Genomic DNA, 17,534 nt, shown 5'->3' on the forward strand with positions numbered 1-17,534 from the left:
AAAGGAAGGCATAGAAATATAAAGTACAGAAAAAAGAAAAGATTGCTGTGATAGGAGAGGAAAGAATTGCTATGTTTTGGTATCCCTACCAATGGCTGTTTTGTGGAATCTTGACAACACAGAATGTACTGTGGTTTGGGAGAGGAAAGAGGTAACATTTCATTCTTTGTTTACTCTATAGCTGCCTCATTGCAACTAAAACACAATTCTTTGCATAACATGTTCCCTTTTACTTCAGAGAAATTCCACCAGGAATTCCAGACATGATAAAATAATGGCCTCATTCCTCTTCAGATCAAGAAAAGAGATCTGTACTTAGTCCTCTTCAGATCTTGAAGAAAAAGAGCTCTACTTCAAACATGTGTTCAAAACATAGTTTATTGTATAATTATCTGATTTTACATTTTTTCTAACTTACCTAGAGGACTTTGAATTTATTAACTAATAAATATATTTTATGGAATTTAAAATTTTTAAATAAATTAGTTTAGTGTGCAATAAAAACAAATAAATTGCTTACACCAAAATCCAACATCAATTAATCCACTTGATATTTATGATACCTGATACTTTGTAGGTGATGTGAATAATCTAAAACGAACTGACCTCAGGAGGCTGGATAGATAAAGCACGTGACAAATATAGAAAATGATGAAGTGCTAAAAAACAGGTGAGACTCAGAAGAACTCAACAAAGTGAAAGGTGGATAAGCCTTTAAGGAGAAGTAACACTGAGAAAGCACTAGGTGAAGTGATTAGTCTGGGTAAAGAAGATAATGAGTTAAACTCTGTTGAAGATTGAAGAGAAAGCAATTACATTATACCTCAGTAGAGAAGTTTGCATGATGAAAAGTAGCAGAATTTAGCCGGGAAATTATGCCAACCAAAATCCACAAAAGCAAGGAAGAGAATGGATTAAAAACAATAAGGAGCCATTGTCAATTCTTGGGCAAAAAAAATGTACATTTAAAGTTATTTGGGGCTGGGGATGTGGCTCAAGCGGTAGCGCGCTCGCCTGGCATGCGTGCGGCCCGGGTTCGATCCTCAGTACCACATATAAAACAAAAGATGTTGTGTCCGCCAAAAACTAAAAAATAAATATTAAAAATTCTCTCTCTCTCTCTCTCTCCTCTCTCACTCTCTCTTTAAAAAAAATAAAGTTATTTAATAATAATAGTTTTTATGTTATGATAATAAGAGTATGCTTAAATTTGAAAATATAAATGTACTAAACAAGTTGATAAAATTGGTTTATATTTAAATTATGTTTGGTCATAATCTAAATTAGACTGACAATAGTATAGATTACTCTAATAGATTAAAATAAGGAATAAGAGAAAAAAAAGAAGATGAACTAGAGTTAAGAGTAGGAGACCATTCAGTTGTCTGAAAAGTAATCTTAATAGTACTCTGAACTTCTGAATTTACATTACATTCATATATATTGTTCATAGAGGAAATATATTGCTGAATTCTAAATTAGATTCTCAAGTTTAATCTTTCTTTTCATCCTATGTATTTTGAAAATTGTGCATTCTTTCCAGAAATATTAACAATTTGCTTCATATTTACTGTGTGATTCTTGGATACCTGGCATAGTTAAAAAGAACCCTGGGAAATTTTACAAATAGACACACATGAGCAAAATATAGATAAAGTATAGAAAGCATATATGTAGACCATTCATCCTTGTTCATCAGGAAATTGCTTCTCCTTCAAGACTAAATGTGAATGTCACTATCTTAAGTAATTACCAAAAACCCTAGAAAGAATTGGCTACTTTTTCATTAATTTCTTAATTTCACCATATTCTTTCTTCTACCATTTTAGTGATACTTATTGTTTTGTAGCATTTTTGGTTTTTCTGATCTTCACTGGGTTTACATTATTTAAGACCTACTCTGGCATAATTCATTTCACAAATGGCACATATCTTTTAGATTATAAGCACTTGAACATGAATATTATTGAATATTGCACATTTCAATAATTATTACTTTTTAAATAAAGGGTTAACAGGGAGAACAATAAATGCTATTTTGTTTCAAAAGATCACAATTCAAATGTTAGAAAAATTACATACATCTGAGGAGAAAAATTTCCATGTTTGAACATGTATGTATGCAAAGTAATTAGTACACTCCATGACAGTATATGCTAGATAATTGATAATATTTTTTAAAGAGAGAGAGAGAGAATTTTTAATTTTATTTTTTAGTTTTCGGCGGACACAACATCTTTGCTTGTATGTGGTGCTGAGGATCGAACCCGGGCCGCACGCATGCCAGATGAGCGCGCTACTGCTTGAGCCACATCCCCAGCCCTGATAATATTTTTAATGTGCAATATTTACATTCTTAGAAAAATAAGCAATGAAGAAAGAATCAAAGTTGTGCCCAAGATAAGTGTCCAGGAAGAGTGGAGCATATAGGGAGGTCTAGATCATCAGTAGAAGGAAAGAATGCTATCTGTATATGAATATGAAATTTATTAGAGGTTTTCAAAGAACTAAGTGTGTTCTAAGTGGCATAGGAAGACTCTAAGTATTAGTGAAGGGGGAAGTAAACATCTAGGACATGAGCACAGCAAGGCTTAATGAAGGCACCAAGTTCATTACCCATACAAATGAGATACAGTATTGCCGATAATGTAACAAGGTAAATTTCATTTTTTGAAGTTTAAAAAATTTTAAACATCTAATAGCCCACATTAGATAGTATAATAGTTTGTGAACTCATGACACCCATTAAATGCATAATATACTAACTAATGTTCTCAGAGCTCAGTATGTTTCTAAATTAAACACCATCAACAGCTGTCTGAGAGGAATAAGAATTGTCTGGGATCCATGTCTTCCCTGCTTTCCCTGCTACCTGTGTCATGCTGAAATTGTCAATATCTTTTCTGAGACTTCACGAACGAAAATGGTAGAAGAGGAAGCTAATGTTTACTGAGAATCTGCCTGGTGTAAGAGAACTGGATTAGATATTTCATATTCTTTATCTCATGTTAATCTTCATAAAAAGTTTATAAGATTGGTGTCATTATTCCCATTTTGTAAGTAAAGAAACTGCTGCTTGGACAGATGATGAAATGTGCCTGAAAGTCATTCATCTGTGAGTGACAAAATCCATATTCAATGCCAGGGCCCAAGCTCTTTCCAGCACATTTCAATATCCTGGCTCATAAAGAGGCAAGTGGCTGAAAAATAGAGTTTTACTTATATTTCACAAGTTTTTTCTTTTTTCACTAAACACATTGAAGGTAGAGAGATTTGTCTTCTGGATTGGTGCAAATAAAACTATACTTAAATGAAACTATACTTTAAAAAATAAAATATCCATTTTTTCAGTTTCCTGCTCTGAGAGGTCATTGGATTGTTTTTTTGTTTGTTTGTTTTGGTTTTTAACAAGGAAAACATACTTTCCAGTGTGGAAAAGCATATGAGAATAAAAATATAATAGGAGGAAGTGACTCTACAAACTGAAAGCAAGTTTTATTATGCATGATAAAAGGAGTTATTTGAAGTCTTTTAAAATATCTAAAACATCATGTGTCAAAGAATTCCTGGTATATTGTAGACAAGCAATTCTTTTTTTGTAGAATGAATGAATACCTTTTGATATCAGCATCAATTGATGGTTGAGGGCAGATTGTCGAATTTCAAATTCTAATTTGAAGTACTGGAGCATATCTTAATACGAATGTCAAAGCAATGATGTTTTGATCATTTTGTTTTATATTTCTTGAAGATAAACTTAAGAAAAATAAATCAAGGGCATTCATGTTTCTTTTCTAGTGTTCAGTTTCGTGTGGTAAAGGGATAAAGTACCGTGATGTGCTTTGCATTGACAAATTCCAAGGGAAATTAGAAGAAAAATATTGTAGCCATCTGCAGAAACCTCGAACTCACAAAGTTTGTAGATCTATCAGATGCCCTTCATGGAAAGCCAATAGATGGAAGGAGGTATGTGATGAGTTTTATAATTATAAAATTATTTTTTGTATTTTAAAATCTTAATTTATTCTGTTTCCTATAACCTTGAAAGTTTATTTCTTTAAAGTGTACTTTATTCTGTTATTGAATTTTCTGCACTATAATCTCAATTAACACTGTACAGTATTAAATGCATTTGTTTTAAGTCTACAGTTAAATAACTAATTTGTTACTTGATTTGTCTGTGGCAATAAATTTTACAAGACATTCTGTTTCTGAATATTAGAGGGACAACTACTGATAATCATCTTGGTAGTCTAGCAGCAAGATATATATGTTCCTGTGGTTGCATTTAGTAATGACCTTATTTCCATTCCCAAAAGCTTGGATTTGAGCTTAGACTGTATCTTGTAGAAGTGACTAGTAAAATGCAGACCGAGTTGCAATTGGAAATTGATAATTAGGGAGGTGTGAAAATTAGATAACCCAGGTTGGGCTGAGATTAGAGTAGAAAGACTCCTGGCTGAAGTGAAGCTCACAAATAAATGAGGCCCAGGCTGAGAATTCAGTTGTAAAAGAAGGGTGATTGATACCTGCCCTGACTTCCTCAGGGAAGAGAGCGCAAAATCTGAATTGGAGGAGTCATGCTTCTGAAAGTGGTTGTCAAGCAAACACCAGCTTGGCAAATATTGATGGGACAAAAGGCCATGAACAAGATAAAAATGTTAAATGGAATAATTTCCAGAGGGCTGATTGCCTTCGGCTGGGCTTTCAACAGAATCCTCTGGTTGCTCCCAGAGTACCTACAATTGCTTATCCATTTCTTAAAGACTAGTTCTGAAAAAAAAAAAAAAAAGAAACCTATGTTCTCTATACGGAACTTCCTTCTGTCAGATGTTGAAGTTAAGTAGTTAAGTCCTTTGGGAACAGGGACAGAAGACAGCAGCTAGAGGGTATGGGGTTCCCCTGGGCTCCCAAGTCATCACCGTTTTCCCTGAGCTAATGGGGCACTCAGCTTTTGAATGGTACTATGCCAGTTCATCATCCATATTGAATAAAAAGTTCTCATAGTGAGCAAAAGTCTCAAATTTCCTTGTAGAAGATGCAGCCTCTGCCAAGCATTAGCGTGCTGGAAATTGTGGCTGATGTTTGACTGAACCCTCCATTTTTCATTCCACAAAAAGGGACATATTCTTGAGCATTTCCTTCTACATTAAATTTTGGTCAAGTAACTAGATTATTTTTCACTCTTTAGAAGAGGCTATGATTTAAAAAGTTCTCCCCATTGACTTGCTACATTTAATTAACTTGCTATATTTAATGTCATTAATATTTACAGAGTTGTTCCAGAACTAGATCCATCTTATCTCTCTTACTTTGCTCCCACTTTGGTTCAATAGGTTGTCTCAATTCTCTTGTCAAAGCAACTTTTGAATCTCTATGGCCACCACCCTGCTGTAGTTCAATGGCTCACTTTATGTGTTCCCAGGTCTCCAATGGCCTCCCCCACATACTTTGGCCAGTATATGCCTTCATAATGTTTGAACTCCAGAACTCGAAAATACTTGTGCCACTTAATATCTTCTATGACTTTATTGTCTTCAAGCAGAAAGACTCAAACTTAATCGTGGTTTTTTCTTCAGAATTACATCAGGCCACTATCTTTTTCTCTCTTAGAGACAATGGATATCTTTTTCACTAAGCACCTAACTTCATACATAGCTAAATACTTCTTATTTTGAATACTTCAATTTAATTGCAAAGGATCTCAACATCTCTTATTATTTTTGTCATATTGTGGTTGTGCTTTAAGTAGAGGGCCACCTTACTTTCTCTGTACCAGTGTGGCAGAATAATGTTAAAGCAACTTTCCCTGAAGTGAAATGCCAAAAGGGCGCTGGATGTGAAAAACTGCAGATGAACCAGGTGCCAACAGGTAGCTCCACATTCTGATATCAGGCAGGATCCACAGAGAAGGGTGGGGATGGGGGTTTGCAGTGAAACTGGGAGAGACTTTGCTTCTTGACCAGTATTCCTATGGTTCCCAAGGGTGCTTCTGCTGCTATGCAGCTGCTGTAGCTGCTGTGATTGGTATTCATGAAGGACACTTTCTGGCCTTTGACCTCCAGCCCCACGGCAGTGAATCCATCCATCATTAGTCCTAACACATTGGCCTTGGCTTACCACCAAACATGAAATTGTATAAGATCCACTAAAGGAATGTATTTTAGAAATTTCAAAGATACAGATTTGAACATGCATAGACTGTAAGAGAGATGCTTTTGTACAGAGTCTGCTTTCTCCTCTTTACATTGGTTTTCCTTGTCATGGAAATTAGCTTCATTCACCCACACAGTCCTTAAATCTCTGCCAGAAACAAATGACCACTTGTAAAGTCCTTGGCTTTTGATTTATTCTATAAAAAGTACCCACATGAAGTCACAATTGCAGGCTGTCACTGCACTACATATAATATTATATTCAACAGAAGTGTAATTTCAGAGGTGGTTACAAGAAAATCACTGGTTGCTGCTTTGTTCTGCTTGTATAAATTGCTAACATTGCTTTAATAAAATCACCTGCTATAAAATAATTTCATTCATTACTATTTACATGAGGCTTTAAATGGAAAGGCTCATTTGGTAAATTGTTGATCAAAAAGGTACTCAAATGAGTCTGAAGAGATACTTTTCATTTGGTGTTTGATATCCTTTTTCTTTAATGTAATGAATTTTAATGACAATTGCTAAACAAGAACAAACACTGCTATACAAGACCATTTGTCTTCTGTGTCCAGATGTGTATCTTTAGAGGCAAATCAAATAAGTCCTAAAAAAAAAAAAAAAAAAAAAAAAAAAAGAAAAAAAAAACAAACCTTCACAAACATACTTCCTGGAAAGAAGCAAGGGGATGTTTTATCATGTATGTATTTGAGAATATCAGCTCCCTTTTTAAGTTCAAGGTGAGACTACCACTAGATTTTTCAGTGTCTCAGGCCTCACCTACTAAGTTAAATGTTGACAAAATGAATAGTCCCTATGTTTGGGGACAAAAAACAAAAACAAAAACATGTCTTGAATTCTTACATTCCCTTGATCAGGCTGAACCTGCTGGATAATTTAGAAAAGAATGAGAGTCTCATTCAACCTTATTCAATCTTGAGCCAGATGAAATCAGCCACTTGCCTCATTCCCCTTCTCTGAGATCCATATTTTCTCTCTCACATTTTAAGGTCAGAGCTGGGACCAAAGATGCTAATAAGTTCCCAAATCCCATGAATCTATCTAGTACCTCCCACCTGAAGCCCCTAAATTGGACAAATTAAAACTATATGCTAAATGCTGGATTTTTAAGTGATTTTGTATTTAATTCTATATTTTCTATGTCTCCAAATGCATGTCTATTTCCATATTTTCAAAAATTTCTGAGATATGCATTTATCTTTATATTTTATAATTTAAAATAATTATATATATATACATATATATATGTGTGTATATATATATATATATATATATATATATATATATATTAGTCATTGATGGACCTTTATTTTATTTATATGTAGTGCTGAGAATCAAACCCAGTGCCTCACACATGTGAGGCAAATGCTCTACCACTGAGCCACAACCCCAGTCCTAAAAATAATTAATCTTTTTCAAGTCCCTAGTGCTATCAAGGAAGGATCCAGAATACCTTCATCTCTGTCTTCAGGGTACTCAGTGATGTGTCCACCAAGGCAGGCAGGCTGGGTACAATTTCAGAAATGGATGCCATCCCTCCTCTGGGGCTGGGTGCTATGGTTCTCAATCTTCTGTTTTTGCATTTCAATGCTGCTTGTCAACTCTCTTCCTTTATCATTTTTCTTAAAATTTAAGATGGCTTCTGAATGACTAAGATGAGGTATGTATCAATGAACTTTTCAATGCAGAAATAATTGTACTTCAGCAAGAAAAGTGAAGCAAAAAAATATAGGGGGGAGAGAGGAGTCAGGGACAGTCACACCCTTCCTGACAATGTATGAGAAGCTTCTTTATTCCTCACAACAGTATACTGGAGGTATTAATGCATCCATTATGCAGATGAAAAAAAACAAGTAGCGTGTGCAGGTCACAGGCCAGGAAATACTGGGGGATAGAAATCTGAACACAGACCTATTTGAGCTTTTCCCACTGTGTTTGCTATCATAATTATTTCACTATTATCATTATATCTTAGCTTATCCTTATATTTCCTTAATAATATATTGTCCTCTCTGGCCAAGAAGGGCATAGTTTCAATAATTGTAGGCTCTTACTATACTACATAATAATTTATTCAGTAGAAATGTAATATATGCTGTGCTAAATTTATTGCAAGCTTATTCATGTAAAAAATGGCTATTTCATAAATGAAAAATATATAGTAATTTTATATGCATAGGAAACTGAGGATTTAGTTGATCACATATGTTAAATAAACTGTAATGACTTAAATGACTAGAAGCACATTAGGCTATATTAACAGAAGGATAATGTTTGTACTTTTTGGCTCTAATAGTCAGGTATTTGGACCTGTGCATACTCTGGGATCCATACTTTAAGAAAATCATTACAACGTTTCAGATTTCCAGTGAAGAACAAATCAAATGGCAACAATACTGCTTTATCAGTCCTGCTGTATTCTGTTGTAAGCAGCAAAAGCCCTGATTATTAGTAGATTAAAGCACTAATGTTTATTTTTACACATCAAAAACAGCATGGCTAGTTTTAATTTTGATTTAGCAGCTCCAAGATATCAAGAAGTTGGATTGACATATCTCCAGTTCATTTGTCAGCTCCTGATGGTCATTAGATGGCTTCCACGGTTCTAGTCCTCACACCTTCATACTTTTATATGTGACAGTAGACATCATTTTGTTCAAATTAATAGAAGAGAACAGATTCTGGAGAGTGGGTAAAGTTGAAAGACAATTTTGGGTCAACATAAGAGAGTATTTGCTAACATTGGAGGCATCTGAAAATCAAATGTTTGCTTTGAAGACATAGTGAATGCGTTAAGAAATTATATTTGGTTATGTTTAGTTTGATAAGCTCTCATTCACCATTACTATAAAAGAGATTTCAGAATTAAGGAAAGATTAGGATTAGGTATTCCTAGAGTTTCTAACTCAAAATGGCATACTACTGCTATGTTATTGATTCTCTTGAAAAAACTATAGTTGCAAATAACTAATGGAACAAAAAACTTATTCACAATGAAAATTATAACCAACTCATTGAGAGAGGACTTCACTGTTTTTATTTTAAGTAATTATTTATTAAGTGGCAAAGTGAGTCAGCATTATTGAAACCATTTTGCAATGCAGATTGTGATACTTCTTTATCTTTGTTCTACAATAGCTACAGAACTTGTGGATTTGCTAAACTTCATCTTCTGTTTTCACTAAGCCTTTCAAGTTCTAGTCTAAGCAATGTTATATTTATGTGTCAGTATGATTTTTCTATCAAAATTGAGTTATGTAGGGTTGCTAACCTAGCGTATTCCAATTATTTGTGTTATACTTGCATCCATGGCCTCACAAAGCCCTCAAACACATCATCTGGGGATATTTTTAAAATAAAATTTAACACGCATATCAATATGTAGTTCTATAAAACTATTAAAATAAGGATGAGTGTATGGGGGTTGTAATGTACTTGGGAGGCCATACTGATAAGCCACTTAAGAGGGATGGCAGTGTCTTCACGGCATCTATGACCATAAGAGGAGCTGGCTTTAGGTAAAGGTGATGAGTTCTGCTACGAAAACATTTAACTTCAGTAGCCTTTGATATGTTTTAGTAGGATATGCTAATGCTTACAATATGATCAGAGAGAGTGGAGTCAGGTAAGAACCCTGCGAGGGAGACATATAAGAAGAAAGAGGAGAGCACCTAGAACCAGAAAGATTTCAATCCTAGAAGTAAGACTAATGCACTGGAAGTGGTTAGTGGTGCCAAATGTGTTGGTGAAATTAGCCAAGAAGAGGTTTGAAAAGTGTCTATTGAATTTGCAGGTTGTTGATGACACAAGGGTTGAGAAATATTAAATTGAAGTCATAATTATCCTCTATTCAAATCTAAAACCATATCAATTTACTCCCTAAAATACTGAAAAACAAGAGTTACCTTCTTTTCAAAGCAGTCCACTTTTTCTCCTTTTGGGGAAGAGAGGGCCATGATAAAATATAGTAACCATGCCTGGTCTCAGTGGATTTTTTTTTTAAACTTGTCTTAGGATCAAAGGACCAATAAAGCAGTGTGGTTTAGTGAATTATAGGAAATTATATGTGTTCATTAGAACTTTTTGCTAAGCTATGTTTTGTGAACTTGTTTTTTCCAGGAATTGTTTTTTTTTTCAGGTTTGGAGGCAGGATGTTTTCCAAATATGGTTTATTTTTTTGAAATTATCTCTGAAAAGTTTGCAGGAGCCATATTTTATAGGTTAAACGTTTTCATAAGAGGTTCAGATGAGGCTAAACTGCTTCCAGATGTTTTAGTCTATCTAATAGTGTTCCTGAAGCACAGCACATATTAAGTTATTTGTCTCCATACAAAGAGGTATATATGTTTTGTGAAAACATTCAATGAGTTGGCAAAATTCAATAGCGTAAGCATAACTTGAATGTATATATGAATTATGTAGATAAGTAAAATTATGCATACAAATTCTCTTTGAAGTCAGCGGTTGCTGCTTATACATGCAAGATAGAAATACTAAATTTTACAGTGTCTTTATAGTGAAAATGCTGCTACAGTTTGTACGAGGAATTGGAGCCTACTCGGTAAATTAAATTCTTAGATTTTGTGGGATTTACATATTTTTTTCTCATGGCAAAATTATATTTTGCAGATATGTGTTAATGTTGTTAAAATAAATATAAAAGGAAATTAGTTACTCTGCAACTCCTGCAAAAATAGAGAACTTGAAGAACAACCTTATTTCTTTTTTATAATATTGCTATTGGAAATACTGATGGGTCCTCACACAATACTGTCCAGTATTACCTCAAATCTCTTCTGAGATGACAGGGAATATATAGCACCGGACTCACAAATTAAATAAATATTCTTAGACTCCGCACTTTATTAAGGAAGGCACCACAACTCTGCACTGTTGTCAAGCTCTGTTGTATCATTTTTCACCACTTAGTTTTAGAAAAACTTATATCCCACAGCTGCAAAACTGAAGTCTTTCCACCCCCAGAGGCAGCGAGTGAGAAGAGCTCAACAGAAAGAATGGAGCTTTGACAGTGCTTTACCACTGCTGTGATTCAAATGTTTATGTCCCCTCAAAATTCATGGTTTCAAATCCTGCACCCCAGAGTATTAGGAGGTGGGGAGTGTGTGGCTGATTAGGTCGTGAGGGTGGAATCCCCATAATTGACTCTCTTATGAAAATGACCCCAGAGACTTAGTTTGTCTCTTCTGTCACCACGGAGGTTGCTGGGATCCGAACCCACTGGATTTGGTTGCTTCATCAATAAGAGAAAATGATACCAAAAAAAAAAAAAAAAGAATTTAATCATAGCCTGGTCCAAACTGGGAAGACAACTCTCTGTTTGTGCTGTCCCACAGAAATATTAGATTCATAGTGGGAAAAAGCCAGGAAATATACATATGTAGACTTTTCCAATCTGTGCTAGCCAAGATATTGTTAGTCAGCTTTTTGTTGCTGTGACAAAATACCTGAGAAAATCAACTTAGAAAAAGGAAGATTTATTTTGGCCCACAGTTTCAGAGGTTTTAGTCCATGGTCACCTGGTCCATTGTTTCTGGGCCAGTGGTGATGCAGAACTTCATGTTGAAAGGGCTTGGTGAAGCCCTTCTCATAACATCTGAGCAGAGAAAGAGAAAGACTGGGGACAAGATACAGTCTCCAAGGGCATACCCCCCAAGAGCCGCTCTCTTTAACTAGATCCCTCCTCTTACAGTTTCCATCAACTCCCAATAGTTCATTCAGCTATGAGTCCATCAGTGGATTAACCACTCATGAGGTCATGAAGTCAGAGTCCTCATGATGCATTACTTCCCCAAAGCTCATTTCTTCTCTCTCTCTCTCTCTCTCTCTCTCTCTCTCTCTCTCTCTGGGGGGATGGGTACTAGGGATTGAACTAAAGGGCACTTGACCACCAAGCCAAATCGCCAGCCCTAATTTATATTTGATTTAGAGACAGGATCTCACTGAGTTGCTTAGTGCCTCATTTTTGCTGAGACTGGCTTTGAACTTGTGATTCTCCTGCCTCAGCCTCCTGAGCTGCTGAGATTATAGGCATGCACCACCACACCCAGTCCAAAAGCTCATTTCTGAACAAGCCTTCAGACATGAACCTTTGGGGGATATTTCAGACCCAAACTACAATAGATCCATCACAATTCAAGTTCCCTGAGCTTGTTGGTGCCAGGGGTTTGGGGGAAGGCAATTTTAGCTCCCATTCTCAGCACAAGATGATGGTTTATAGGAAGCTGGGATGGATGAAAGCTTTATCAGGAAATGAAGAATAATAAACAATTTGGGATTTCTAATTTTAAATGGACCTCATTATACTTCTACCACATGAGGAAGCATAAGCAAATGATCATTTATGAACAGAAACAGGTCTTCACCAGACACCAAATCTTCTGGTGCTTCAATTTTGGACTTTTGAGGCACCCAAACTGTGAGAAACAAATTCCTGTGATTATAAGTCACTTAGTTTAGAGTATATTTTTATAGAAGTCTAAACAGACTAAGAGAAAATGGGTACTGATAGCAGGATGCTGCTGTAACAAACATCTAAATGTGGAAGTAGTTTTGGTACTGGGTAAAGTGTGGGGACTGTAAGAGTTTTGATGTTTATGTTACAAAATCCTGTGTGGCCATGAAGGTATTAAGGGCAATTCTGGTGAGAGCTCAAAAAGAAAATAGAAGAGCTGAAGATAGACCTCAGTCTTAGAGAATGTGAACTGTAAAGGCCAATCTGATGAGATGGCAGGCAGTAATCAGGAGCCTGTTATTGGACAAAGGAGGAAAGACCATCCTTGTTACACAGTTACAAAGAATCTGGCTGCTTTGTGTTCACATGTCAGGGAATTGTGTTAGCGTTCCTGTGTTTTGTGGAAAGCAGAACTGATAGGTAATAAAACTGGATATCAAAGAAATTACAAAGCAAAGCTTTGAAATTGCAACTCGATTTCTACTGACTGCTTATTGTAAAATGCCAAGACACAGAAATGACTTAAAATAGAAATGTAGGGACTGGGGTTGTAGCTCAGTGGTGGAGTGCTTGCCTAGCATATATGAGGCACTGAGTTTGATTATTTGAAAAATAAACAAATAAAATAAAGGTTTTGTATCCATCTATAACTAAGAAGATTTTTTTTTAAATTGGAATATAAATCAAAGGGGAAGAAAACTTAAAATATTCTATTTGACAAAATGAGGAAGATTATTCATTACATAATATGAAGGCTGTGGCCAAATTTAATAATCATATTAGAAAATTATCTAATGATAATTAGATTAATTGGATTGGCCATTTCAGTCAAAGCTGTGAGTTATTTATCAAGACAATGTGGATATCACATAGTCATCTAAATAGAAGCCATGGCCTATTGTCCAAGACAATGGAAGAATGACCTGTAAAGGCATTTTGGAGATTATCAAGGATTACCCCTCCCCTCATAGGCCCCAGTGCCAGAGCTGAGGGGAAGGATAGGGTGACAACTACCTGGTGCCAACTCACATTATTAGCTCTAGTCCCTACATTCTGGAGAAAAGCACTCTTCTGCTGCCTCAGGTATGGCTTCAGAGGGCCCAGCGCAGTGTACACTGCCCCACCAGGGGGCATAGGTGGCTAGCTTTGACAACGTCTACGTGGTGCCATCTCCCAGGCATGCACAGTATCTTATGATAATGTGGTTACTTCACATAATGTAGTTACTATCAAAAGATAGAGGTGCCTGGAGTTTTGAAGGCAAGGCATCTGCCCAAACTCTTTCCCAAACTCTGCCCAAACTCTCCCCCAGTGTGTCCAGAAATCAGGACATTGAGGGTAGACTTATTCTGGAAACTTCAGAGTTAATGTTGTTTGTCCCGTTGGGTTTGGGAATTGCTCAAGACCTAGTACCCATCCCCATTGTTTTTTTTTTCCCCCTTTTGGAATGGGGATGTCTATCCTATGCTTTTCCCATCACATAAATTGTTTGATTTCACAGGTTCATTTGCCTGAAGCTGAATCATACCTAGAATCTCACTCATGTCTGATTTAGATATTGATACTCTGGAATTCAGACTTTGGAGTTGATGCTGCAATGAGTTAAGACTTTGGGGGTTATGGGGATGCAATGAATGCCTATGTTTTGCATGTAACAAGAACATGAATTTGGCAGGGTGAGGGAGAGAATGCTATGGTCTGAATATTCATGTTCCCCTAAAATTCATGTTGAAACCCTACTCCTAAGGTGATGAGACAAGAAGGGAACTGGGAATTGATTAGGTCACGAAGGCATTGCTCTCATGATTCTGAGATGTCATGTCCAATCAGAATACAGTGAGAGTGTCCTCTATGACCCAGATAGGGGAACCTCACCATACACTTGATTCTCTTGGTACCTTGATCTTGGAATTTCTGGCTCTAGAATTGTCAGAAATCAGTTTTTATCATTAATAAGTCACCTGGCTTATCTTATTTTGCTAATTAACATTCTGGGTGGACTAGGAAACCCCCTCACATAGGTAGCCCCTTACAGAGGCCAGCAAGTGACTGAACCTCTCTGAGTCTTGGTGTTTTCAGCATGGTACCTCCTTTAGAAAACTCTTGTCAAGAAAAATATATGTGTTTTGTAAAATTATATAAATAACACAAAGTTTACATTATACAGATAAGAAAAATGAGGCCTGGAGAGAGGCTAAATTTATAAGTTATACAGTAGCTTCCCAAACTCCTATCCACTGAAATAAAATTGGGAGTCAACAAATAGCAAATGTATGGATCCCTTAATAGGTACAAACTGAAATACTATAAGTAAAAAGGTGAACCTAACACTCTTGGAAGCTTTTATTCACTGGGATATAATGTGTATAGTATAAGAATTTAAGTGAAACATAAAAGCAATGTAGTAGAATAGTTTATGACTGCATGGTCATTATTATAGACATCAAGTGCATTTAAGTCAAAAGAGAGGGTTATCAATTGGGAATTTGGATGTGGTCTAGCATAAGATAATTCACTTGTCAAAGTTTCTGGAAGGCTTCAGGCAGTTTATTAAAAAAGAGGACACACACACACACACACACTCCACATACACACGCTACAACACATTTAATTTCTGCCTAATGCATAATATAATATTAATGATGTTTAAAGGAAATAAAAAATTCAATAGCTCAATTTTGCTATTTTTATATAATTTGATATTTGTTAACTGTGTAGTTCAATGCATCTGGGCTTCTTTGCAGTGCTCTGTGACCTGTGGCTCTGGAGTTCAGCAAAGAGATGTCTACTGCAGACTGAGAGGCGTTGGTCGGGTGGCTGAAGAAAGGTGTGATCGGTCCACCCGGCCTTATTTTCAGAGGCAATGCTGGCGCCAGGACTGTGTGCAGTACCAATGGATAGCGGGACAGTGGCTGGATGTGAGTACTGATGAGTGAGCTTTCAAAGACAATATCTATAAGAGTGTGCTGTTCATTTTGTTATTGCATTTCTAGTGTTCAACATCGTGTAAGACAAAAGAGACCCATCGGCTTGTGAAGTGTGTTGATACACAGAACATGCAAGTAAATGAAAGTTTCTGTGACCCTTCAACCAGGCCTCTGTCAATTAAAAAGTGCAGAAACCCTCCCTGCAAATATGTGGTGGTAACAGGAGATCCATCCCAGGTAAGGCCAAAAACAGGAATTGAGAAATTTTGTTCCTGTACACAATAGCTGGGTCTCAAATTTGGAAGTGGGGACAGATAATGGGTATGCATATTGATCTAATGAGTGATACCATTGGATTGTGTAGAGTACTAAAAGGTAGAAAGCCTTTTAGGTGTGACACAATATTCATGGTGATGCTTGCAGTATAAGTCTGAAGTGTCCATTGGTACCATCCATGAAACCAACTACTACTAGGAATAGTTTAGCAAATGGGTCTTGCACGGTTCTCACATTTTAAAAACAGTACTATTGAGGTATAATTGACAATTAACTATACATATTTAAAGTGTACAGCTTAAGGTTAGACATGTGTATGTATCCATAAGATCAGTATAATATACAAAATAAATAGCATATTATACTTCCATCAGCCCCTAACTTCCTTGTACTATTTTATAATCCTCCCTATACTCCCTTCACCCCACAATTAACCCCCACTATTTTCTATATTAGTTATGTGTCACTGTATTAGTTTGAACTTCCAGGATTTTATATAAATAGAATTATATTTTGTCTGATGTAATACAAGTTTTGGAGATTCATTGAAGTCACAATATGTATCAGTAGTTTATTCTTTTTTATTGTTGAGTAATATTTCATATAAATTTTATAGATGTTTTCAAGATTTCTTATCTTTTCTTCTCTGATGTCTGATATGCCTTTAATTCTGATCCAGTTTACTTTTCATTCCATATGTCACCATCTTCGTCTTTAAAAGCTCAATTTTATCTTTTAAGAAGTCCTCCATGTCTATACTTAATATTTTAAGCATATAACAGTCATTACTGACTTTTTAATGTCCTTCTATGCTAATTGTAAAGTCTGTGTGTTTGCAATTTAGAGAAATTCAGTATAAGTTTTTGCAAGCATCACCATGAATATTGTGTCACACCTAAAAGGCTTTCTACCTATTAGTAGTCATTTCTCATTCTCCCACTTTCCTCCTAGTCACTGACAACCACTAACTCCTTTCTGTCTCTATTAATTTGCCTGGTTTTGGACATTTTGTATAAATGGAATCATAAAGCATATGGTCTTTTGTGTCTAGCTTCTTTTATGTGTTATTTTTTTATATATTATTTTTAGAAATAGCTATTCAAATCCTCTGCCCATTTGTATTATTATTAAGTTAGGAAATTCTTTTCAGGTACCAACTTTTGTCAGTTATATGATATTTAAATATTTTTTCTCAGTCTGTGGGTTGTCATTTCACTTTCTTCCTAGTGTCCTTTGGTGCACAAATGTGTTTAGTTTTGAGGAAGTCAAATTTGACAAATTTTTAAAATTATTATTGTGTTTTGTGCTTTAAGTATTACACCTGAGAAATTATTGCCTATTCCATGGTCACAAAGATGAATATTGATGTTTTCTTCTAAGACATGTATAATTTTCATTTATGCTTTTAGGTCTTTCATATACTTTGAATTGATTTTGTGTATAATGACTTTAGTTCTTTAGGGTAAACACCAAAGAGTATACAGTGGGTCATTTGGAGGAACTTTCATACTGACTTCCATTGTGGTTGTATGCACTAATTTACAATCCCAACAACAGTTCCTTTCCCCCAACATTCTCACCAGCATTTATTATTTGTTTTATTGATGAATGCTATTTTAACTAGAGTGAAATGAAATCTCAATGTAGTTTGGTTTTGCATTACCCTTACAGATAAAAATG

General features: G+C 35.6%; 1 protein-coding gene across 1 annotated transcript in view; it reads left to right on the plus strand.

The window, feature by feature from the left end:
* Adamts20 (ADAM metallopeptidase with thrombospondin type 1 motif 20) overlaps nt 1-17,534 on the plus strand; it is a 146,286-nt gene that overhangs the window by 103,774 nt on the left and 24,978 nt on the right. Inside the window, exons 29-31 of the mRNA XM_078014858.1 lie at nt 3,799-3,966; nt 15,396-15,569; nt 15,645-15,815. Coding sequence (XP_077870984.1) covers nt 3,799-3,966; nt 15,396-15,569; nt 15,645-15,815 — 513 coding nt within the window. The remainder of the gene's footprint in view (nt 1-3,798; nt 3,967-15,395; nt 15,570-15,644; nt 15,816-17,534) is intronic.

Source organism: Ictidomys tridecemlineatus, chromosome 6, assembly GCF_052094955.1.
Source record: "Ictidomys tridecemlineatus isolate mIctTri1 chromosome 6, mIctTri1.hap1, whole genome shotgun sequence".
Classification (NCBI taxonomy): domain Eukaryota; kingdom Metazoa; phylum Chordata; class Mammalia; order Rodentia; family Sciuridae; genus Ictidomys; species Ictidomys tridecemlineatus.